We start from the raw sequence: 24,804 nt of genomic DNA, 5'->3' as shown, positions 1-24,804 counted from the left end.
GGTATATAAAGTCTAGTAGCTTCCACGATTAATTCTTTGAATGCTTCCCACTTAGAATTTACTGTTTGTAACATCGTAGTTGATCCCACTGTACAGAATTTAAAAACTGTCTGAGACCACTGTACTCCCCTTTACGGAAGCAAAAACCCTTTCCTTTACCCCTGACGGTAGTTACCTCTTTGAGTAAATCCCACTTCAGCACACTGTGATCACTGCCACCTAGTGGTTCCTTTATCTGCAAATTCTTAATACACGAATGATCACTGCTGATAACCAGATCAAGAGTGTTACTTTCTCTGGTTGCCTCTCGAACATGCTGCTGCAGAAAACAATCATCCAATAACTCCACAAAAGTCTGACTAGTGTGTGAGTGACCAACCCACAAGTTCCAGTCAATATCTGGGAAGTTAAAATCCCCCATTATAAGACATTCTGATTTACTGGCCCACTCTATTTCTCTGTACAATTGTTCATTGTACTCATTCAAGTCATTAGGCCTATAACACACTCCTACTCTTATTTATCTATCTCTTTCCTACTCTTATCTATCTTTATCCCTTTGTTTTGGTTTATGTTGCTTTTTACTGTTCAATTATAAATGCTTCCTTATATAATTTCCCATCATTGAACCTATGTGTTGTTAAAACTGAAGTCTGGGAAAACTTCCAATTATGTTCCTCTGTGAGTGGAAAGCAGGATCTGATTTTGTTATGCTGCCATTAGTTATGTCCAACTTGTGCAGGATTTAGGAGGGGGGGGGGCGCTTCTTGAGAGATTTTTTATTGTTCCGGTTCCAGAACATAAAATAAATTAGTGTTTCACAGTAATTTTTGATATTTGTTCATTTATTGAGGGTACATAATAAATTTATGTAAAACTCAATTTACATAAATTGTCATGTGGGTGGTAACTGGGTTGTTAATTTTTCTTCTGTATTGTGTTTGTTGAATTTTTCTTTTGTATTATGAGATCGTGGAATACCACTGTCATTGAAGGTGTGATAAATATATTTTAATTTGTTTTGAAGGGCCTAGCAGAGGTGACAGGCTCTCAAAATAATCTTTTTAAAATTCCTAACTAGAGCATTCCTAGGGCAGTGACTGGAGGTGTAGCACAGCTCCAGTCACTCTCCTTTCTTGTGTCTAAAATGATATGTGTTTTCTGCATATCATGGTAAGGTGTTATTCTTCTGGTATTGTTAAATTTACAACCATGTTAAATCATCTAAATTTATACATGAAACATGATTTTTTTTTTTTCACTCTATTAGTATTACTAATACTTTATTAGTATTAAACAGATTCTAAACTTTACACAGATGCAGTGCTTTTATTTCAAGTATTTTGATCAAGATAACCTACGAAATGTGCCATTCAAACACTATATTTATTTCCCCGTGATTGTTCACCTTTGTCAGATACATAAAAAATTATTCATTAGGTTCTTTTTGGAACTGTACCTCAGAGTGTTATCTATAATCCACATATAAAATCTATAAGGTATAATTTTTTAACATACCAGTAATTTAACCCAGCAGATGGTGTGCACTGCATCATGTTTATTCCCCTCCCAGATTAAATATTGAATAGAATTAAATGTGTGATTTAATAATTATTTTTAACATATACTCAGCATTTCCTTCAGTTTTGATCTGTATCACTAATTATTTTTTATCTGAAAAGTATAATTGTAAAAATCCATGCTGTCATATAAAATGCATCATGCAATTATTCCAAATAATTTTACCAAAGAGTCTGATTTCTGATTCATTTCTTTCACTGTGAGTTCTGTTTTGGAAGTGAGGTAGTTGCACTTTTTTTTTTAAGATTGCTGTTACTAAAGATATTCATTTTTATTATCCAATACAATGTCAAATTTTACATTATTTCTTGTAATTTTCCCCAAAAATACTGAGTGCTGCACAAAATGCAACAGAAAGTCTGTTAACATGACTTTTTTTTTGTATGCCTGCTAGAAGGTTAAATCAGAAATTGGTTCATTCTAAGTTGCAAATGATGTTATTGCACTATTTTGAGAAAATAACACTACTCTGTGTTATGTTTGTGTCATTACTGTCTGAATACACTACCATTTCTCCAATGATAGTGACAGAGCGTGGGCTAACATTATTTAGAAATGACTGTGTTTATCCACGAGTCAATCTAAAATTATTAATATAATTTTTAATCGTATAACATTAAGAAGGTGAATGCATTACTCACTGAAAACTTGAAGATGCTGTTGTGAATGGTTTCAGAACTATTTGCTTCCATCAACAGATACAAGTAGTCTCATTTAGTGACTAACCTTGTGTCAAGTGAGGAATAAATGTATGGAATCTAAATGAGCTAAACGGCATGTGGAAGAAAACTTCTAAATATACCTATTACGCTGCATTGGCCTAATGCACAATTTAGTAAAGAAGTGGGGTACCATTTCAATGCAGGTATTGAAAGAGTTGAGAAAATACCTATTCTGTGTTGCATTTTCTGTCTTTACTGTACTGGGGACACTGTTATCCCTCCAGTAATAATGACAGAGTTTGGGCTTATTGGAGTAAGCTTATATACCTGCTTTTACCATTGAGCACGATGCTTGGTGGTCAGTATCAAAAGGCTCAGTGGTTGGTTGTCCACATGTTCACTTTTCCTCTGTCTTGTTCCCCCTTCACATTTCATCACTTCTGTGGTGTTTAGTTTTCAGGATGGATCAAATTCTGAATTGTGTAATAAAGATTGTAAGCTGTTATATTACAGATGTGCTTCTTGTTTTGTTAGGTGCTGCAGTTAACCAACAATATGTACCTTTCAACTGCTCCTGGTACAGAATTGGTCCAGTTCCAAAGAACGACCATCCTGCTGACGCAAAAGACTACAGGCTAAAGGAAATAGTTTTACTTTGTTAAGTCCTGAAGAAGTCATTATTAGAAGTGCATACTTTTCAACTTCTTGGTGATCAAGAATCTGAAGATTTATGAAAATGAACATGTAATAAATGGCATATGGGTGCCACTTATTACATGTTGAAAAACAATTACCTGTATTCTGTCTTACCTGACTCATTTCCAAAATTTATAATGCCTGGGCTCATAAAGATAGTGATGAATTCGACTTGATTTGAAATGAATCTTTATTATCATTGTTACAGGCTAATTTAATTTATAACCCTTTATTAGGCTTTATTAAGAACTTCAAATAGAACCTAATATTTTATGGATAATGATACTTTGGTTATGTTGATTAATTCTGATGTTCCCTTATGTGGATCCATATCTGCACTTTATTTTTCATCAATTTTTATCACTTTTTTTGTTCACATAAGAACTTTTGTTACATGCAGACAATTGGTTCTGTATCATTGAGATAACTAATTCCCTCACCAGCAATTTTAATCATTTGTTGCTGTCTGTCCATAATGAATTAACTGATTTTTTAATAATGTACAAAATTTAATTTGCACTATAAAAATATTTTTATAGTGCAATTCATGAAGAAATACTAATTCATACATTTGGAGAGGCAGTTTTCAGGTTATACGATGATGTGTGTTCATTAAAACTTCACAATGGCAATCTGATTTAACATGATCAACTAAAGGAGTGGCTCTTCATTTGACAGATATGAACAACAAAGCAGACAATGATTATTTAAAAAAAAATTACATTTTGAGTTTATAACAAAATACTGTAACTATGCATTTGGAGAGGCAAAAATTATTACACTGCACAGAGTAGCTCAATTACAATGCACTGTACTGCTGCATGTTGTTTTTGCACTAGATTAAAGCAATATTTGTAATTAAAAATGGAATGTTATTTTAGGGTTCAATGTTATATAATCCTCAATTTAAGACACAGAAAACTTATCCTCAAGGCAAATCTTAAACAGGGATTTCACTGTATTTAGTTTTTATTATTAGGAAAATGGTTAAATTATTTTATTTCCTTTTATTATGATTTAATATACTCAAGATACTTTCTATTCTTTATATCATTCTACTTTTTTTTTTTTATTTGCCATCAGTGGACTGAGTTTGCAATTTTTATTTCACACAAATTTTTGTTTCATTTGTAATTTTTAAACAAATACATAAAAAAAGTTGTTCAACAAAACAGAATCAGATCAAATATAAATTAAGAAGAAAAGTTAGTAAAGTGAGTTTGGAGTTGAATTCTGAATGGGTGCCGGCTAGTTGCATGTTTGGACTAATATGGAAGGAGAGATTATTTTGAGAAAAGCTATCATGATAGGACAGATTGAGATTTGCACAGTTAGCAGACTGAACAAATGAAAAGTAACAATGGGAACAAAAGAAAAAGCTAATATATTTGTAATGTGTGCATGTCAAGGAGGGGAGAGGAGGGGAAGGGTTAATCCAACTAGAAAGATGTGAACCTCTCTAGAAATCTAAGTACTGTTGACAGAAGGGGAGGAAAAATGGTTATGCTTTTAATTGTAAAGCATATAGATTCAACACCATATTCAAAAAATGAGAACTATCAAAGTATCACTGAGTCAGTCTGGTGTGACATAAGTGATGGAAAAGTGAAAATAAAATTGGTATATGTGCTATAGGTGCATGCATGTGCATGTGTTCATGAATGTTATCTATGTTAGGGTTTAATGGCCATTAGCTATAATGTGCTTTATTCACAGGAATTATGCCAGAGAAAAAGCAAAAAAAAAAAAAAAAAAACCCCTCTTAAATGTACTTCACTTTAATTTACCAAAATCAATCAGAATTGATGAAATACTCCAATCCACCTCAGAAAGCAAATTCAGTAATGTATGTCTCGTCGCCACTGAGATGCCAGTGTCATCAATTCTTGAGGGTTGAAGTTCTGTCCTAGGGTCAGTCAGTAAATAAGAAGTTAGTAAGTTTAATGGGACATTGAGGTAGATCATTTCCCATGAGTAGATAAAGGTGTGTCAGAGAGGTACATCATAATCATGCACAGATTAATTTCTCTCATTGTAATATTCATATAATGGAGTGCCAAAATGAGCAGAGTACTGGCAAAACTGACAGGAATTCTAGTCACTGGGGGAAAGTCATAATACACAAGATAAAAAACAAAAAAAAAAAAAAAAATTTGAGGAAAAGAACAGAAGGTGAAATATTCCAGCATTAGATAAGAGAGGAATTTATGGCTATCCAATTGTAAAATTTAGGTTAAAGAACATAGGATGAGAACAGAACTTTTTGTCAAACCCTATTATATGCCTTAGAAATGTCATACTATGGCTTGTTGCATTAGACATTATAATGAAACAACTTTTATTTTTAATTTGTCCAGAGATGAATGGTAATAGGACACTGTCTGTAAATCAACACTTACAAGAATTCATAGCAGCAATCATTAAATAGATAGTTGGTTTTCAGACAGTGCATGAGCAGGTGTTAGTGGATTTCTCCAGCGCTTACAGAGGTTTGAGTTAAAAGTAAAATGACAACAGGTAGAAGGCAACGGTTTGTTGTGCTTTTTATGAATTAGTGGTATATGGGAAATTTTTCATAAAATAAGGAAAAACACCAGAGGAATAAAAGTGCAAAAAGGAAACAGAAATTAATTCCCGAGCACAGGTTTCAGAGCAAATAAAGAAATATCATCAGTCATAGAGAACAATAGTAACAAATGTATGTTGGGTAGGAGAGTGAAATATTTTAAAAAGTTCATATAATTATTATAGATGTTTATGCAGGTTTGTGTCTAATGTTATTTATTTCACAGTAACTAATTAAGGGAAAAATTTACTTTTTTTTAAACTTTTTATAATTTTGGATAATTTAAAAAAAAAAACAAAAAAAATCTTTATCGAAGAATTTTAATATTAAAGCAAACTTCTACACTTATACTTTTTGTTCTGACATTATTTATTTAATAATATCAATATTCAAGAATTAAATTTGAAAAACTCTGCTTAAGCTGACTATTCTTTACAAAAAAAAAAAAAAAAAAAACTGAAGTTCAGAATACACTTACATAATCAACCAAAGATTCTGTGCATGCATCAAGAAGAAGGGGAAGCATAACCAGGGTAATTTCATTTGAGCTGATACCTTCTGGACACCATCTAAAAATTAACTTGTTTTATAAAAATCCTATAAAAATTATGCATAAATACAATGAATGAATGAATAATATTTTACATTCATTAAGGCTTCTGAAATATACATTTGCCTATGATCTTGATGTCCAATTCTGAATCTATAAAGACATCAACGTCTTGATGGGGAAGGAGAACACCTACACAAAAAACTCATCACCAGGAATAGTTTACAGATTAAATAAATTACGCACAGAGCATAATTTATGTTGTTATCATTATTTAATATTGTATTAGCAACAAAGGCCATATTGCATCATCTTTATTATGTCTGTACAAGTGTGGGTTCATGGGCTGATTTGCATGTTGTTGACCTGAAAAACCTGGAATAATTCTAGCGGTGGTGGTGTTGGACTTTACCCGTCCGATTGAGATCAACTAACTACAGCCTCCGCTGAAGAGGCTCATACTGTCACAAAGCACAAAACATAGTGTATTATATATAAATATGACATGTGTGTGCGCACACGTTATATATGCTGCCTTGCCATATATAATAACCGGATGCTCCTCTATTAATAGTTGGTTACATCCCATCCAAGCACCCAACATTAGACACAACCATAAATATGCTCATTGGCCTTCAAGGAGACAGTAGTATGATTGTGAATGTAAGATTCCAAGATTGGAGTTAGCAGACTTCCATCATGGAAAGATAATAGAGCACTACATAAGCAATCCGTCAGTACATGATATTTCAACAGCATTGAAGATCCCCAGGTCGATGGTTTGTGGGGTAATCTATAAATGGAAGAAATAATGGTACTGAAACCACCATAAAATGACCCAGAAAATCTCTGAGGCTGATGGAAAATGTCAGGAGAGCCCTTCAAAGAACTGTCTGCTCAGAATGCAGGTCAACATTGTGGCAGTACACACACAGGTCCCCATGAGTTGATTGGAATATATGTCAGCACCAGCATCATGTGCAGGACAGAGCATGACATGGGTTATCAGAGTTGTGCAGCTGTCCACAAGCCACTAATCATCCAGACTAATGCCAGACACAGTCCAGCTTGGTGTAAGGCCCACTGTTCTTGAACGAAAGACTGGTGGAAAGCTGTTTTGGAGTGATGTACATGGTCAATCATGTCTGATGGCCAGGCCTGGGTGTGGCAGATGCCCAAAGAAAACTAAGAGAGAGAGAGAGAGATAATCTTTAATGCCCTTCATGGCCAAAAAGCCAGGGGTTTACATTTTTACCTGCTGGACTGTACCATCCTGAAGAAGTGTGGCAGAAGCTGTGATGGTCTGGGGTTGTTTTTCATGATTTGGCCTTGGCCCATTCATTGTTTTGGACAAAACCATGGATGATGAGGTTTATCTAGATGTGCTGGACAAGACTGCATTACTTACATTGGGCAGCACTTTGGTAAAGGACAATACCTGTATCAGCAAGACAACAGGTAGTTGTTGTCTCAGTGCTATTCTGCTTATATTGTGGTAGACTGATTTTAAGATATGAGTGTTGAAAAGTTGGACTGTGCAGTCAATAGCACTGACCTCAACCCTATAGAGAAACTCTGGAATGAACTGGATTGTTGGATGCATGTGAGGAGAGATCACCCCAAAAAGATAGAGCTGAACTGGTCACCTCTTTGAAGACCGAATGGAGGAAAATATTCGAGGACATTTACAAAAAAAAAATGATGGAGAGTGTTTCATATAGAAAATAAAGAGCATTGTAAAGGCTAAAAGTTTCATAGCACGTGTTATTAATTTTCTGGTAAATAAAGGTTATTCGTAGATATGCAGGTGTCTGGATATTAATGATAGGGCAGCATATATTCTGTGTAATGCACCAATGTTCAAAGTTTAGTTTTTATAATGTTACTGTAAATCACAAATGAAAGTTTTATAGCAAGAATTTTCAGAATTTATATAAAGTTAAACTGGGCATCAGGGTAATCCACAAAATTTTAAAACAGGGTACAAAATAAGGTTGAACAAACAATTTAGTTAACTCAGTAGTCCAGAGGTGCTATATGACAACACAAATGCAAAGGTACCAAGTAAGATATTATTATTATATTATTTAATGTGCATATGGGCTTATTGCCCTAGAGGAACAATAAATAAAATATGAAAAATATTATATTATTTAATATTGCTATAATATTAAAGTATAAGGCAAAAATTATAGCATTATTAACAGAACTCAAAACATTAAAGTTAAAATTATCTTTCTATACGTTAAACTAATTTCCCTCCTAATGATATTTATTCAGCCAATGGGAGAAGTGAGATGTGGGTTACATGGTAATACGTAACAAATACAAAAATACGTAACAGAAGCTTGTTTTATTGTGGTAAAACAAGCTTCTGTTAAAGTGTAGTTATGTGCTATGTTTATCTAACATGACCATGCGGTACCATTCTTGATTTCCATATGTAACATATTTATTTAAATAAACTAAATGCAACAAGGCATAATATTTTAAAAGTTTAAGATTCTATATCTACATAATATCAGTGTAGATACACCACAGACAACTCTTAAAGTAGTGTGAAAGGCATCCACCAATGAAAAGCCAACTAGCTTTGAAATGGTGCTGTCTGGGTGGGGGTGCCCACCGAGAATAAGTGACAATAGTCTTCTCTATTAGTGAAGCATTACTTATTCGAGGTATGCAATACACGGTAACTCATTGTGAAGGATGAGCACAATATGAGATACAGATGAAATTATGCTTTTCGTACTATGATCATAGTTTTTATTTAAGAGTTGTCTGTGTATCTACACCGATATTATATAGATATAGCAATGTATTTACGTATTCATAGCTGAGGAAGAGAGACACACAGAGTCGAAAGTTTCTGTAAGTAGTGTAGAACCCGGATAAGAAGTTTTCCAATGGATTGGAGGTGTAGAACTTCTTACGCTGGGAAACTTCTTAGAAGGGAAAATGATTTAAGGGTATGAAATATTAACTACACGAATAAAAATGAAAACATACACATAAGTTAAAGATAATTTTTAAGCACCATTTCAGAATTCTATAGGAAACATTTTTAAACTGAGGATTTCTAATTGTTTAACATTCTGTTCATTACTCATTACCAAGTTGGAAGAATGTGCTCCTTTAGAGTTTCGACATACCTTAAAAGGTCACAATTATAATAAGACAGAGATAATCCACTAAGTAATTCAGAACTGTTCACAACCATCAGAACTTAACGCGATCTTATGTATCTGATTATGGATATCAATGAAAACAATTGCAATATGTCACTTCCATAATATCAAAATGTTGATAGTAAAAAGGTTTTAGAGGTGAAAGCCTCAAACTATGGAAAATTCAATAATCGAACAAGTTAGTGACAAGCATCATTTCAGTTCATAGTAAATCACCGAAGTAGGTGAAATGGCATCGTTTCTCTTATATTTTGAATGCCTTCACGAGTTGCCCTGATATTGAACTACCTCGAATAAGCAATGCTTTGACAATAGATTCTCAAATAGGCAATACTGGAATTTTGCTAGTAGGGAAAAGGAGGTGATTATCCCTTTGTATAAGGCAACGGTCAGGCCACACCTTGAGTACTGTGTACAGGTCTGGAGGCCTCATTTTAGGAAGAATGTAGAGTTGCTGGAACGAGTACAGAGAAGGGCAACAAGGTTGGTGAGGGAAATGAGGCATCCTCTTATCAAGAAAGGTTTAAGTTCTGCAAATTGCAGCGTCTGGAGACACGACACCTGCAAGGTGATCTGATTGAGGTGTATAAGGCACTGAATGGTTGAGCAGGCTCAATTCTAATGGGATTCTTCTTCTTGCTCAGATTACGAACCTGAGGGGGAATAAATTCAAATTGAGGAAAGACAGTTATACAGTATAATAGATGTGTGGAAATTTGCCTTTATAGCCAGCGGGTGGTTGATTGCTGCAGCAAACTTCCATCTGTCGTTGTGGAAGTTGATAGCTGAAATAAATTCAAGGAGGAACTGGACAAACTTTTAGAGGGAATGGATGTGTGAAATGTTTTTTTTTTTTTTTTTTTTTTGGCTGATACTACATAAGCTTGCTTTCTTGCATCACATGCCTCCTCTACTACTACTACTACTACTACTTCGCCAATGGATTCTCGGCAGATATGACCACCCCCACTGCCGCCGGGAATAAGTAACATTAGTCTTCTCCATTGGTGAAGCATTGCTTATTGGAGGTAGTGCAATATCAGGGCAGCTCGTGAAGGCATCCACAGCATGAGATAAAGAATATCAAAAATGATGCCATTTCACCTAATTCAGTGGTTTACCATGAACTAAAGTGATGCTTCGCACTAACTTGTTCGCTTACCAAATGTTTTAATATTAAAAAATAAATAATTTCTATATTTAAAAAAAAAAAAAAACATATTAAGTGGGAAAATGTCATTATAATACTACACTGTGCATTCTTTATCACGAACTTTTTATGCGGGAAAACTTTTTACCGGGGGAAACTTCTTACGTGGGAAAATAATACATTACAACATTTACATTACATTACAGAGTTGAAATTGGTACTTAAGAAATCAAACATAGTACAGGGGAAAACTTCTTATGCGGGAATTTCTTATCCGGGTTCTACTGTATTTTATTTTATTTTATCAAAAGAAGCAAGTGCAGCGAACAGGGGGCAAAGCCCCCTAGTCAGACATTAAAATAATTTCATTAATCTGTTTAAAAATCTCTTAAACACCTTTTATAATTTATCTTTGCAGTCTACAAAGAAGTGAAGAGAAGACTTCACTTTTGATTTCTGAATATTCAACACTTCTGATTTAAACATACTTACACAATTAAATCTCCAACAAATCGAACTACAGTATTCAGCAATCTTTTCATATTGAAGTTGTTAGTAAACTGTGCTTGTCCTTAAGACAGGAAGAAGGGAGAGGACAAAGAAAAAAACATGATGCAATTAATAAGGAAAAAAAGTAAAAAAAAAAAAAAAAAAGTGTAATTTACCAAAAACCATTGTTTTTAATTAGAATCATAATACTGATAGGATTATAATTAAACATTATTAACTGAATCATGTACTAGTGTCATAATATATTTTATATGGCCTTTTAACAAAATTTAGATCTAATATTTCATGATGCAGGACTTGCATCCTTTTGCTATAAAGAAATGTCTCACGCTAATAAACATTTGTCAAAAAGGAAAACAAGTTCAATGTATGCAATGCATTACATTTTAGCATGCTATGTTGGGGTAAAATTTTATTTGATTGCTTTAATTATTTTTACGTAAATTTAAATTATTCTAAAAAACGTGTTATAAAATTTAATTAACATCCATTGAATATAACCCAAGATTATAATAATGATATTTCTTAATACAAGTTGAATATATTCAACTAACTTTATGACCCCAGAACAGAGCAAGGATCCTTTACACATGACAAAAGGTAATAAAACAAAGTTGAAATTAATAGTGTCTATTACTATAACATAGTTTACAGAAAGCATGACTCATGAGTTTTACATGAACACATTTTTTTTAAATGTATATACCTATATTCATGGTTATGTGACCACTGATGATGCAGTGGTCACATAATTTTACATCGAGAGCAAGGTCATGTCATTTAGTCGTATCCTGAAGGATAGCGATAATCAAACTGGTTAGTAATAATCAAATTTTTGTGGGCTTGAAATTAACTTATGTGAATTTCAGAGATTGGCTAATGGAATTGTAGCAAACAAAATCCAAAATGCTAATGTGGCCTAATTCTCCTGTCAAGTGCTTCACCACAAATATCATCTTAGTTCATCTTAGTTGCTATGAGATGGCAAGCAAGAGGAGAGAAATTAAATTTCCAAAGAAAGATCTGGACAGGCCAGAGGGAGATTGGGCATATTTCTAAGCCAAATTAAGAATCCAGGATTCTATAGTAAATATATTAGTGGGAAGTGGATGGTGTTGTGGGCACTGTTGCCCCTGATTAGTGGGAAGTGGATGCTGTTAAGATTAGCAGCAGATAGGATTCCAGAAAACCTTGTACATATTTATGCATTTTAAAATGATCTTATTTTAACTTTTACTAAGTTCATAATCAGGAATCTCTTTAATAATCTTTTGTTAAGTTATTCTAAATAGGTTTTGAAGGAAACTTTTGTGTCTAAAAAGACTCTGAGAAACTGAATTTCTGTAAACACAGGTTGGTCTTTAACAAGAATTAGTAGAGGAGAGATCTCAAAATTAGTGGAAAGTTGATATATCAAATGTTTGTTTGTTATTTAGTTTTTAGGAGCATTAGCAACTAAGGCCATATTGCTCCAGGATATGCGGTGTTCACTGGCTCGAACCTCGGTCTAATCAAGAAGCGTGTGCTATGCACTGCTGCTCCTGCCCACCCGGCTATGGAGGCACCTACATATCAGATCTGAAGCCAAATTCAATTTTAGGTTAAAGAAGGTAAGGTGATACTTGAAGTTTATGATGGAAGAAGATTTTAATTCAAATTGGCTAATACTGGTGAGGATTTCCAATTTGTGAAAATTGGGAAGCCTGGAAGGTGACCCACACTGGGGAATACCTGAAACATCCATCACTCCAGAAAGTGTTGGCAGTGTGTATGATCTGGTGACGAGTGACATTTTGGTACATTGCCAGCAATGGTGGCAAAAGTAAATCAATACATTGCAGCATTGGTGGCAAAAAGTGTACAAAAATTGCTAAAGGGAACTATGACTATGTTGAAAGTTAACGTGTTACCAAACTTCTCAAATAAAACCTTCATATTCAGGCCACAAGCTTTTCACACGCCCCTTGTATGAGACAGTTTCCACATATGCAATGCAAATAAAAAAATTTAAGGGATGTTGGTAGATTTAACAGTTTAGAATCTTCCTGGACAGTTGCTCTGGTTCTTTGAACTATTATCCCAGATCAAAACAAATTGCATTTCTTTTGGTCAGAGATATGAGTATTATAGTTTGGACTTGCTTCTCCATTATCACTCAGTGGAAGTTTGTGAAAATTCTGTCTAGTTGCTGTTTGAGCCATGCGCCAGTGGATCGCAGTTTGGTAAAAACTAGAGCTATCAGATCGTCAACTATCTCATTCCACTAAGTGAATGCTGGGATTGGAAGGCTGAAGTAATCCATAATTCTTAAGCCATTTTAATAACATTTGCAATGCAAGCCAAAATGAGCAACCTATGATAAGTAAGATGAGAAACTGGAAGTATAAGATATAAAGAACCAATTGTCACAGTAAAAGATTGAGAATGTAACTAGTCACAACGGAAACTATTAACTACAGAAGTAATTACTTTTAGGTATGCATGGGATAAGCTTTTTCATCACAGCCAAAAATGAAGTGCTACTGATGCAATAGTTCCATTTCTCTCAGACAAGTTTGAATTAGGATGACAAAATCAAAGGAATGAATCATGTTTGTTTACTTTTTATGAATAAATTTGTAGTTTTGTAGATGTGACTTTGATGGCATGCAGATTAGAAGACTGTTAATGTATTAACACATTAGCTGCTTCCTGCAGCATACACGAAATAACCACACTGATGTGGTTTTTTCATATAGTAAACCCTACCAGACACCTAGCTAACTTAGACAGGTTTGCATATAAGATAATAAATAAATTGAGTAGTTTAAACAGAAAGAAATGAATTAAGAGACTTAAATAACAAGTATAAAGTTATAGAATTCTTATAGTACCGTGATAATAGACTAAATATAAAAATAGCAAAATGCTTAAAGTGCGGTACTTACTTTGAATATAATCTGCAATAGTTTTATGAAAAGACTGATGGCTAAATATAAGGTGGAATGGTTAAGTTAATGCATTAAGGTGGGATGAGATTTAATTTAACGGAATTTTAAAATAAGTGCAAGGAAGCAGAAGTGCACTACTCCATCCCTGGTTGTCATAAAGTAGAAAATAGTTAATCTGGAACATAAAAGAATTGATAATGCCGATAGTCGTGACAACAGGCTTTCGTTAAGTTATAAAGTCTCCAGTTGGAGCGGTTTTAAGTGAGAAGTAAAGCGCGCTGTATTTTAACGAATATTCTATACTCTCGTGATGCTCTTTGAAACATGTGGGAATCTCAGATGTGAGAAATTCCAAGCCGAGGAAAGGTGAAAGGGAAGTTTTGCGTTTAGGATGTTGAGATTAGTATTGTGTCAAAACCATTCAATAATGAGGGCTTCATATTGAAGAATTTTGTTGCTGGTTTTAAGTCTTATAATGGTGATAGTGGAGTCAATTAAAGGAGTGTGATTGTGTTTGAGCATGAATTGTGAGTTCTGTACTAGCTTGTCCTGATCTAAGACTATTATAGTGGTAGTATGCACGAGTGTTGGAGGTTTTGGTAGAACCAAACTTGGTAGTAGTACTACCAATATAAGAGGCATCACAGTTTGGTTGACATTTAATCAAGTAAATTATATTGTTCAAATCGTTGGTTGGGTATTTGTGTGCAAATATGTGCATCATCCTCCCATACCATAATGAACTTGCCGGACAATTCCGCTGTGTATTTACAGGTACTGATATCTCGCTTACTTTTTCAGCTTATAATAAACTCGGATCCTTATTCAACACTAACAAAGACACACACAAATACCAAACCAATGATTTGAACAATATAATTTACTTGATTAAATGTCAACCAAATTGTGATGCCTGTTATATTGGTAGTACTACTACTAAGTTTGGTTCTACCAAAACCTTCAACACTCACGCATACTACCACTATAATAGTCTTAGATCGGAACAAGCTAGAACAGAACTCACAATTCATGCTCAAACCCACAATCACACTCCTTTAATTGACTCCGCTATCACCATTATAAGACTTAAAACCAGCCACAAAATTCTTCAATACGAAGCCCTCATTATCGAATGGTTTCGACACAATACTAATCTCAACATCCTAAACGCAAAACTTTCCTTTCACCTTTCCTTGGCTTGGAATCTCTCACATCTGAGATTCCCACGTGTTCCAAAGAGCATCATGAGAGTATAGAAAATTCATTAAAATACAGCACGCGTTACTTCTCACTTAACACCGCCAACTGAAGACGTTATAACTTAACGAAAGTCTGTCGTCACGACTATTGGCATTATCAATTCTTTTATGTTCCAGATTAACTATTTTCTACTTTATGACAACCAGGGACGGAGTAGTGCACTTCTGCTTGTTCCTTGCGCTTATTTTAAAATTCCGTTAAATTAAATCTCATTCCACCTTAATGCATTAACTTAACCATTCCACCTTATATTTAGCCATCAGTCTTTTCATAAAACTTTTTTTTTTTTTTTTTTTTTGATTTGGTAGTTGTTGGCGCATCGGCTTCTGTGGCCATATTGCACCTCCAAAGGTTTTTGCAGTACAGTGATCCAAGCCCGAGGCGGGAATCGAACCCGCGACCTTTGGGTTGCCGGGCAGGTACTTTACCCACTCGGCTAGCCCGGTCGGCTTCATAAAACTATTGCAGATTATATTCAAGGTGAGTACCGTACTTTAAGCATTTCGCTATTTTTATATAACACCTTATCTGCACCGCATCTCAATTGTACCCTTGATGCCTTTGGACATGTCTGATAAAAAAACACAACTCACAAAAACACTCATGAAACATTTCACTAATAAATTACATATCACCTTCCTACAAAAATGTCTTTGGCATAATATTATTCCTAAATTTGTCTGCATTTTCCCAAAAAACAGCTGCAAAAAATACCACATAACATACATCGTACCTCCATCGCCATCATATGCGAGGAACTTAGGAAAAGATTCAACAAGAAACATAACCTTTACACAGTATACATCAATTGAGATTTCATCTTAAAAGGAAAATGTCAACCAAAACCTGGACAGAGTACTCCAATTTTAACGATATACACATTAATGCAGCCATCCATAATGTAGAACGACACATCAAGAAATGGCATACACTTACATTAGGATCTCAACCAAAAATTTCTACCATCAGCATCCCTTCGAAATCCTTCACACCAACTGAACTTACCGGTTTAGAATATGGCTTCAACGTTGCCATAAAAGATCAACACCATCCCATCAAGGACTGTATAATAGAACTGCAATCTAAATTAGAACATCATCCCGACAAATGGCGAATAATACACCAAACCAATAGCATAATAAACTCCAAACTTTCCTCCCAATCTAATGTTAAAAAGCAACAACTTCTAGATATACAAAAATTAAGCAAAATTTCAGATGTTATTATACAATAACATCTGAATAAATTTAAGGAGGAACTGGACAGGCATTTGGAGGGAATGGTGTGATTTTTTTTTTTTTTTTTTTTGGCTGATGCTGCATAAGCTCATATACTTGCTTTCTTGCATCACATGCCATTACTACTACTACTACTGCTGCTACTACAAAAAAGTGGATAAAGGAGACACGATTGTCATCATTGACAAAAACACTTACACTCAGAAAATGGAACAAATTTTAGCCGACCAAAACACACATAAAATTGATAAGAATCATATCACCAAACTTAAAAATAAACTAGATTTAATCTTAAGAAAACTCAGACAAAATAAAGAAATCAATTTATACACACTGCAACAGATAGGAATCCGCAACAACATCCTTCTTCACATGTTTGGCATCACCAAACTATACAAACCTGGCCACCCATTAAGACCAATTATCTCTTTCAGTAAGTCAGCTTTTGCAAACCTATCCACCTACTTAGTTAAAATTATATCCCCTCTTACCAGATTCTCAGAATTCAAAATCAGCAACACCAATCAGGCCTTTCAGAAAATAAGCAACACTAAAATTTCTGATGGAGATATCCTAGCATCATTTGACATAATATCTCTATATACTAACGTGCATATCCCATACACTTTACAGGCTTTACGAAAATTCTTAACAACAGATAACACTTTGTCTAAACGTACCTCTCTTTCCATTAATAACATCCTTGAACTTGCTTCACTTTTACTAGACACCCAATATTTCAGATTCAATAATAAAATTTTCCAACAAATATTCGGTTTACCCATGGGTTTAGGTATCTCCACCCCTCCGTCAGAAATTTACCTAGCCACAATAGAGAACCAAATCTTACAACCCTTCCCTCCAGAAATAAAATTATACACACGTTACGCTGATGACATACTCATAATAGGAAATAGGTCCACTATAGACAATCTCTTTTTAAAATTGAATTCAATACATGATAGGTTAAAACTCACTCTTGAAATTGAAACCAACAACCACATTAATTTTCTCAACCTCACTGTTTACAAAACAGGTACCAAACTAGGCACAAAGATTTTCAGAAAAAATACACATACAGGCAAATATCTACATTTTGCTTTGCACCACCCCATCTGCACAAAAAAAGCGGTTTTATACAACCAAATACATAATGCCCTCAAATATAGCACCTCACAAAATGACTTAACCAATGAACTTCAATACCTCACAGAAAAATTTACAGCTACGAACTACCCAACCCAACTCATTCAACACACTATTTCCACCGCCAAAAGTAAAATTAACAATCCACCAAAACCCACCACCAACGCAAATATACGCATCATCCTCCCATACCATAATGAACTTGGCAGATAATTCCGCCATGTGTTTACAGGTAATGATATCTCCCTTATTTTTTCAGCTTATAATAAACTCGGATCCTTATTCAACACTTACAGAGATACACACAAATACCCAACCAACGATTTGAACAATATAATTTACTTCATTAAATGTCAACCAAACTGTGATGCCTGTTATATTGGTAGTACTACTACCAAGTTTGGTTCTACCAAAACCTCCAACACTCGTGCATACTACAACTATAATAGTCTTAGATTGGGCCATGCTAGTACAGAACTCACAATTCAAGCTCAAACTCACAATCGCACTCCTTTAATTGACTCTGCCATCACCATTATAAGACTTAAAACCAGCCACAAAATTCTTCAATATGAAGCCCTCATTATCGAATGGTTTCGACACAATACTAATCTCAACATCCTAAACGCAAAACTTTCCTTTCACCTTTCCTTGGCTTGGAATCTCTCACATCTGAGATTCCCACGTGTTCCAAAGAGCATCATGAGAGTATAGAAAATTCATTAAAATACAGCATGCGTTACTTCTCACTTAACACCGCCACCTGAAGACGTTATAACTTAACGAAAGTCTGTTGTCACGACTATTGGCATTATCAATTCTTTTATGTTCCAGATTAACTATTTTCTACTTTATGACAACCAGGGACGGAGTAGTGCACCTCTGCTTCCTTGCGATTATTTTAAAATTCCTTTAAATTAAATCTCATCCCATCTTAATGCATTAACTTAACCATTCCACCTTATATTTAGCCATCAGTCTTTTCATAAAACTATGGCAGATTATATTCAGAGTGAGTACTGCATTTTGAGACTTAAATAATTAAATACTCTTCAATGATCTCAAGTTGGAGTACATAAGATCAACTCGACAAAAACAGTTGCCATGGTGAATAAGAAATCTGGCTTGGTGGTTATGGTATTTTACAGGATAATTTAGCAGCTATGAGGCTGAACTACCAGTGTTTTTTTTTTTTTTTTTTTTTACAACTGTGATGGTGTTATCTTGATAAGCAGTAGCACAACTTTTGGCAAAGGCACAGTATTATGGACTCTTAGTACAGACAGTAAACTATGAAAAGCATTATTTTATAGCACAGGTCTTACTGGTTGAAGGAATGTGACAAAGAATAATAGCCCAACCAATTATTTTTGGCTTTCATATGGGAACCAATTATAAGGATAGTGTGAAAATACAGTTTCATGTTCAACATCAACAGAGCAATATATATCTTTATTTAATCGATTCAGGAAAAAAAAGAAAGAAAGAAAAAAAAAAAAAATCAAAGGTCGTTGTACATTCGTGAAAATATTATGCTGGGGTTTTTGTTCACATGTACAATCAATTGTTGCAAGTAGGGAGTAATCCAGTAATTTACCATCCCTTGTGCTTTTTCAATTTGCATTTTAGTATGCTAATAATAGTTACAACATCATTTATAATTAAATAATTGCACAGATAAAAGTTACCGTTACGAAAAATTTTAAAGCTTTTAATTTTTACAGAGTTCAGTTATAAACAGCCCGTAAAATATCATACTGTGAAGCTGACTGATATTTGTGGCATTGTAAGTTGGCAATACGCGATCTTTTTTTTTTTTTTTTTAATGAAAACCCCAATCACGAGAGGTATTAGAACCTATAGTACTTAGTACTGTGCATGGGTTGGAGGCTAAGAATATGAAAGAAGGTATTTGTTGACATTAGACTTGAACTTCTGTAGACTGTAATTTTGTAAATACATATGAAGTGAGGTTGTTCCAGAAAATGGCAGTTGAATGAATAAACGAGGAGGATGAAAAGTTGGTTCTGTGAGTTTGAAGTTAGTCAGTAAATGGATGTTGGCTGGTGGTGACACGTATTTAGACTTTTTGAAAGAGAGAGCGGGAATTATAGAAGCCAATTCAGAAGAACAGTGCCCATGGAAGGATCTGCAGAAAAGGCATGCGGCAGAAACAGTACATCTATGACTCAGAGAGTGGAGAGACTCTGTTAGAGATGAGTCATCAATTAACCTAACTGCCCTCTTCTGAATGGAATCTAGAAGCCTGAGAGAGAGAGATTTTAGGGGCACTGCCCCAGATGTGGGAACAATATTCCACGGTAAGGAGGATTTGCGATTTGTACAGAGTGAACATTGTTTGGAAGAACGGTAAAGCTGAGAGTGAAAGAAAAAGTCAAGTTTTCTAGTTGCAGAGGAAAAAATATTTATAATGTGCTTGTGCCAGAGATAAGAAGTCAGGGTAATCCCCAATAGAGATATATCACCTTGCCAAGAAATCGGAGTGTCACCAAAGATAAGCATAGGAGCAGAAGAATCCTTTTTGCGAGACATAAGACAAGATTGAGTTTTAGAAGGGTTGAAATCAACTAAGTTTTCTTTGCCCCACTGGAGAATTACCTGGAGATTGGCATTTAAGGAATTGGTAATGGATATTTGAGAAGTTGAAGCTGATTGAGCAGGGCGAGGTTTCTCATATTGCAAAGTGGAATTCAATGTGCTATCATCAGCAAAATTATGGATAGGATTTCCGGTCAATGGAAGAAGGTCATTAATATACAAGAGGAAAAGAGTGGGGGGAAAGACTGAACCTCGGGGGAAACCAGCATTAGTGGAGAAGTTAGAAGACAGAGAGCCATCACCCTTGGTGAGCGGTCAGAGAGAAAACTGGATAACCAATACAAAAAACAGTTGGCAAACCATAAGATGAAAGCTTGTTTAGAAGACCTTTATGCCAAACACGATCGAAAGCCTTTGAGATATCAAGAGCAACTACTTGTGTTTCACCGAACTTTTCCATTGAATTTGTCCATAAATAGGTAACATAAGCCAGAATATCACCAGTGGATTGACATTGACGGAATCCACACTGGCAATAGTTGATCAGACGGAAGGTTTCTAAGTAGTTTAAGAGTTGGCGATTAATTGATTTCTCCATTACTTTGGGTAGAGTAGAAGTAATTGCAATGGGACGATAATTGTATGTGAGGGATTTGTCACCCATTTAGGAACTGGCTAGTTATGAGCAAATTTCCAAGCAGAAGGAAAAACAACTTTGAAATAAGAAAGTGAAAAAAAGGCAGCAAAGAACAGGAGTAAATTCAGGAGCACAGGTTTTGAGAACAAGTGGAGAAATAACATCAGGACCTGGAGCTTTCTTAGCATCAAGATTCGTCAAAAGCCTTCTGACAGAAGACCACAGGAAGCATTGAATGAAGTGTGTTGGGAATGGTGGAAGGTGTTTTACCAAGATTATTAATACATGAATTGTAAGAAAAATGGGATGCTAGCCGGTCAGCTTTATCCTTGCCTGAAGTGAAAACAGAACCATCTGGTTTTGACAGAGGTGGGAGCAGAGATGGGCAAATGTTGCGGCCAATAGCTTTGGCAAGAGACTAGAATGCTCGGCTACCATTAGGGCAAGAAGCAAGTTTTCTACTCTTAGCCTGTTCAAAATCTAGTTTGGACTGATTAATAACTGCTTGACAATTGTTGTAAGCTTTGGTGTAGGCAGGAAATGAAACTGAAGAATAGGAAATAAGCCAATTACGATATACGACATTCTTCTCTTGAACAGCCTTAGCACATTTATTGGAAAACCAAGGCTTCCATTCCTACAAGGATAATTTCACTGACACACGATCTGAGCAAACATTGACATCAGACGTTTTGAAACAGTAATCCGACCAAGGAAAAAAAGAAAAGAAATCTCGCAGGTCATCATCCCATTTTGCATTCTTGTAATGCAAACAACACTCGGTTGCGAACAGCCATGAGATAAAGGCTCCATTGGAGAAGAGACAATCACCAAGTTGTGATCTGAGGTGCCTAAAGGACCACTCACTTCGACCGTGTACTTAGAAGGGTTGTTTGTGAGAAAAAAGATCAAGGGTGTTGGCTATATGGTTAGGATTGTCAGGTATTCTGGTAGGTAAATGAACAATCTGTGCAAGGTCATTAGCAATTGTAAAAGCCTCAGCATCTTGACCAGCCGGCTCTGTGTGACTAGAAAACGGAAGCCAGCTGGAGTTTTGAACATTAATATCACAAAGGAAATTACCTCACTGTTAGGAAAGTTTGACTAGAGAAAGTCAAGTTGCAAAGAGAGGAAGTCAAGTTGCAAAGAGAGGAAGTCAGAGTTCCAAGTGATTAGTGGAGTTGGGAGAATGGTAGAGACAACAGATGAATTTGACACAATGAAGTAGAGAGATTTTAAGCCAGAGAAATTTGAAAAGAGGTGATTCCAAGTTACCAAGTCTCTGACAGGAAATATTGGAACAAACATATGCACAAGTACCAACTTTGAGGTGAAAGGAATCATACAGCGAATAATTTGGGCAACTGAGATGAACAGTGGTTGAATCTACTGATAACTGAGATTCTGTCAGAAAAAGAACATGAGGTTCGGCAGACTGTAAGTGGAAATGGACACATCATTGAGATTAGAACTGAGACCATGTGTATCTGTGAAATGAACTAGGAAGTGTTTGGGAGGTTTAGATCTTTTCGAAGATAAGTTTGATCTATTAGTTTGACAATTCATGGTGTATTTGATAATAAGAAAAAGTAGTGGGGGGGGGAGAATGCTGTATGAAGTAATGAAATTTTTGATATGGCATACACATAGTAAGAATATACCCAGATCCTTGACACAACGTGGCCTCGACAATGCCTCTTACATACACACTACTCGGACTCCTTCCAATCACTATCTAGCAGAGTAGAGGCAGCAAGATTACACACTAGCTGATCCGGAAGCCTCCTGGAGAGTTACCAATAGGTCCGGTCAGGTAGGTACTAACTAGCGGCCGGCCTGCGAAACCATTTTAGAGCTGGACCCTTGAAATGTAAGGAAGTTTGGATCTCACCACGGTGTTCATCTTAACCTCAGAAGAAATCAATCATACTGCATGATGGAAGAGATGGGGAAGGGTTGACCGGAACATAGCTCTGGAGACTAAACATGGGTTCCACCACTTCAAGGCGCCTCCGTAGCCAGGTGGGAAGGAGCAACAGTGTGTAGCACATGCTTCTTGATTAGACCGTGGTTCGAGACCGTCACCACCAAACACGGAGGATGCGGAAAGGTCAGGCAATGACCATCGCATATCCCGGAGCAATATGGCCTTAGTTGCTAATACTCCTAAAATCCAAATAACAAACAACAACCACTTCAAGCCTCCAATAAGCAAAGTGGTGGTATTGCACAGGTTGATGAGAGTCATCTACTGTACACTAACCCAATGATGAAGGCTCATATTTTGTGATGCCTGTGGCAAAAGACTTGCTCCTGGATGGTGACTAAACTTGGGCAGTTGTGACTAGATCCTGAACAAATCTGTTTCTGCTTGACCATTCATATCTTACACCATATAGAAGGGATCAATACAATGAATAATTGTTAGTTGCTTAGATATCTGATAACTTTTACAGGATGGCATCAGTATCTCACTGCAGTGAAATGATTCAAGCTACACAAGTTATCCAGGGTAGACTCAAAAAGTTCCATGCTGAATTTTTATTTAAACAAATATATTTACAGATGATTGTACATAGAAATTTTTAAAATAATGTCCACCAAAATTTTTAAAATAATGTCCACATTTTCCTCAGTTATGTAACTGTAATAAAGCTTGCTCCCTAGCACTTTTTACAAATGTCTCTTCATTGCATTTACTGTAGTTACCATAAGTTTTGTTTCACTGGAAAATCATCATCTCTTTAATGAGTTCTTTAGTTTGGGGGAAAAAAATAAAAATCACATTGTGATTTTTATTTTTTGTGTCTGGATGTCTATCAAAACACAATGTTTGGGAAGACATTCAGAAATTGTTGTTGCCCAAGGAGCAGGAGCATTTCAAAGACATATTTCCACTTTTTCCTTGCCCAAATATCAGGTTTCTTTCTTCTGATTGCATCTGCCAATTGTTTAATAATTTCAAAGTACATAACTCCTATTATAAATTTATAATGAATTAAGCCTTTATTGTAAAAAATAATAATAATAATCATAGCATAATTTTACCTTTAGATCCATCAATCTGAATATTTTCCTACATGAGAGACTTCCACTAAGAGGAGCAATGTTTTGTTTGCAGGAGGTAAAGATATCCTGGCTCATGATTACAAATTTCAACCAGTCCTTTTGAAAGTTCAATTCTTATTTCCATCTGATGTTTTAAAAGGATGGGAACAAAGAAGTTGCATAATCTTTTCATGTTTATAATATCAGAAATTATAGCTTTGCAACTACTACATGATATTCCAATTTGAGAAGCCAGGTCGATTCTTATTTAAAAATCAGATAACATTTCTAATGGGGGAGACAAGTTCAGCATTTAATGTGCACGGTCAAAGACATTTCATCATTCTGAGTGATAACACATCCACCTTTGAAGTGCTTGTACTACATAAATATTTTAAAGTTTTTCACCATATGCTTGAATAGTCTCTGGGGCAATTTCTTCAACAAAAGCTTTATAGATCTTTGTTCAAAGAGACATTCTAAAAAAATTACAATATGAAATTGCAATCGACAACAGATAAAAATAAACTTTTGAGTGATTCAATGAAAATGACAAGTGCAAGTATCCAGGACAATCTAGGGGGAGGGGGGAAAGAAATCTCTTAATGTTCAGATACTTGTAAAAAATTCAGCTTGGAACTTCTTAATTAATCCCACCATATACATTATTTATTTACAAGTAGTGGTGAAATCATTTCTATATATATATATATATAATTATAATTATTGATAAAAAAGTAAAGAAAGTTAAAACGAAAGTAACTGTAACTAATATGTAAATAATATTTATGAGTCAAAGCAGTTGCAAGCAATCATGCAATGCACCCATAATGTCTATAATATTACGGATAATATAAAGAAAATAAATCCAACAATAATACCATCAGGGATCTAAGACAACGCAAAGAAAAAAAAAAAAAAAAAAAATTATTATCGCTTTTTACCGACAATCTAGATGACGTCAACTGGGGCCAACCACCCAGAATGAAGGCAAAAAACGACACGGTTCTCTGTTTCTGTGATGATCAATATATGCTAAGTAATTTAAATCTAAACCAAATATAAACCGGTATAGGCCGAAAA

General features: G+C 35.0%; 1 protein-coding gene across 1 annotated transcript in view; it reads right to left on the bottom strand.

Annotated features, from left to right (window-relative positions):
* poe (E3 ubiquitin-protein ligase-like protein poe) overlaps nucleotides 1-24,804 on the bottom strand; it is an 849,790-nt gene that overhangs the window by 496,347 nt on the left and 328,639 nt on the right. The window contains exons 29-30 of the mRNA XM_090388478.1: nucleotides 10,886-10,964; nucleotides 5,984-6,074 (exon numbers count right to left, since the gene is read on the bottom strand). Coding sequence (XP_090244604.1) covers nucleotides 5,984-6,074; nucleotides 10,886-10,964 — 170 coding nt within the window. The remainder of the gene's footprint in view (nucleotides 1-5,983; nucleotides 6,075-10,885; nucleotides 10,965-24,804) is intronic.

The sequence above is a fragment of the Mastigoproctus giganteus genome, chromosome 14 (genome assembly GCF_048544385.1).
Source record: "Mastigoproctus giganteus isolate SK-2022 chromosome 14, ASM4854438v1, whole genome shotgun sequence".
In the NCBI taxonomy this organism is placed as follows: domain Eukaryota; kingdom Metazoa; phylum Arthropoda; class Arachnida; order Uropygi; family Thelyphonidae; genus Mastigoproctus; species Mastigoproctus giganteus.
Note: the sequence above shows the minus strand (reverse complement) of the source record. Positions and strands in the feature narration are given on the sequence as shown.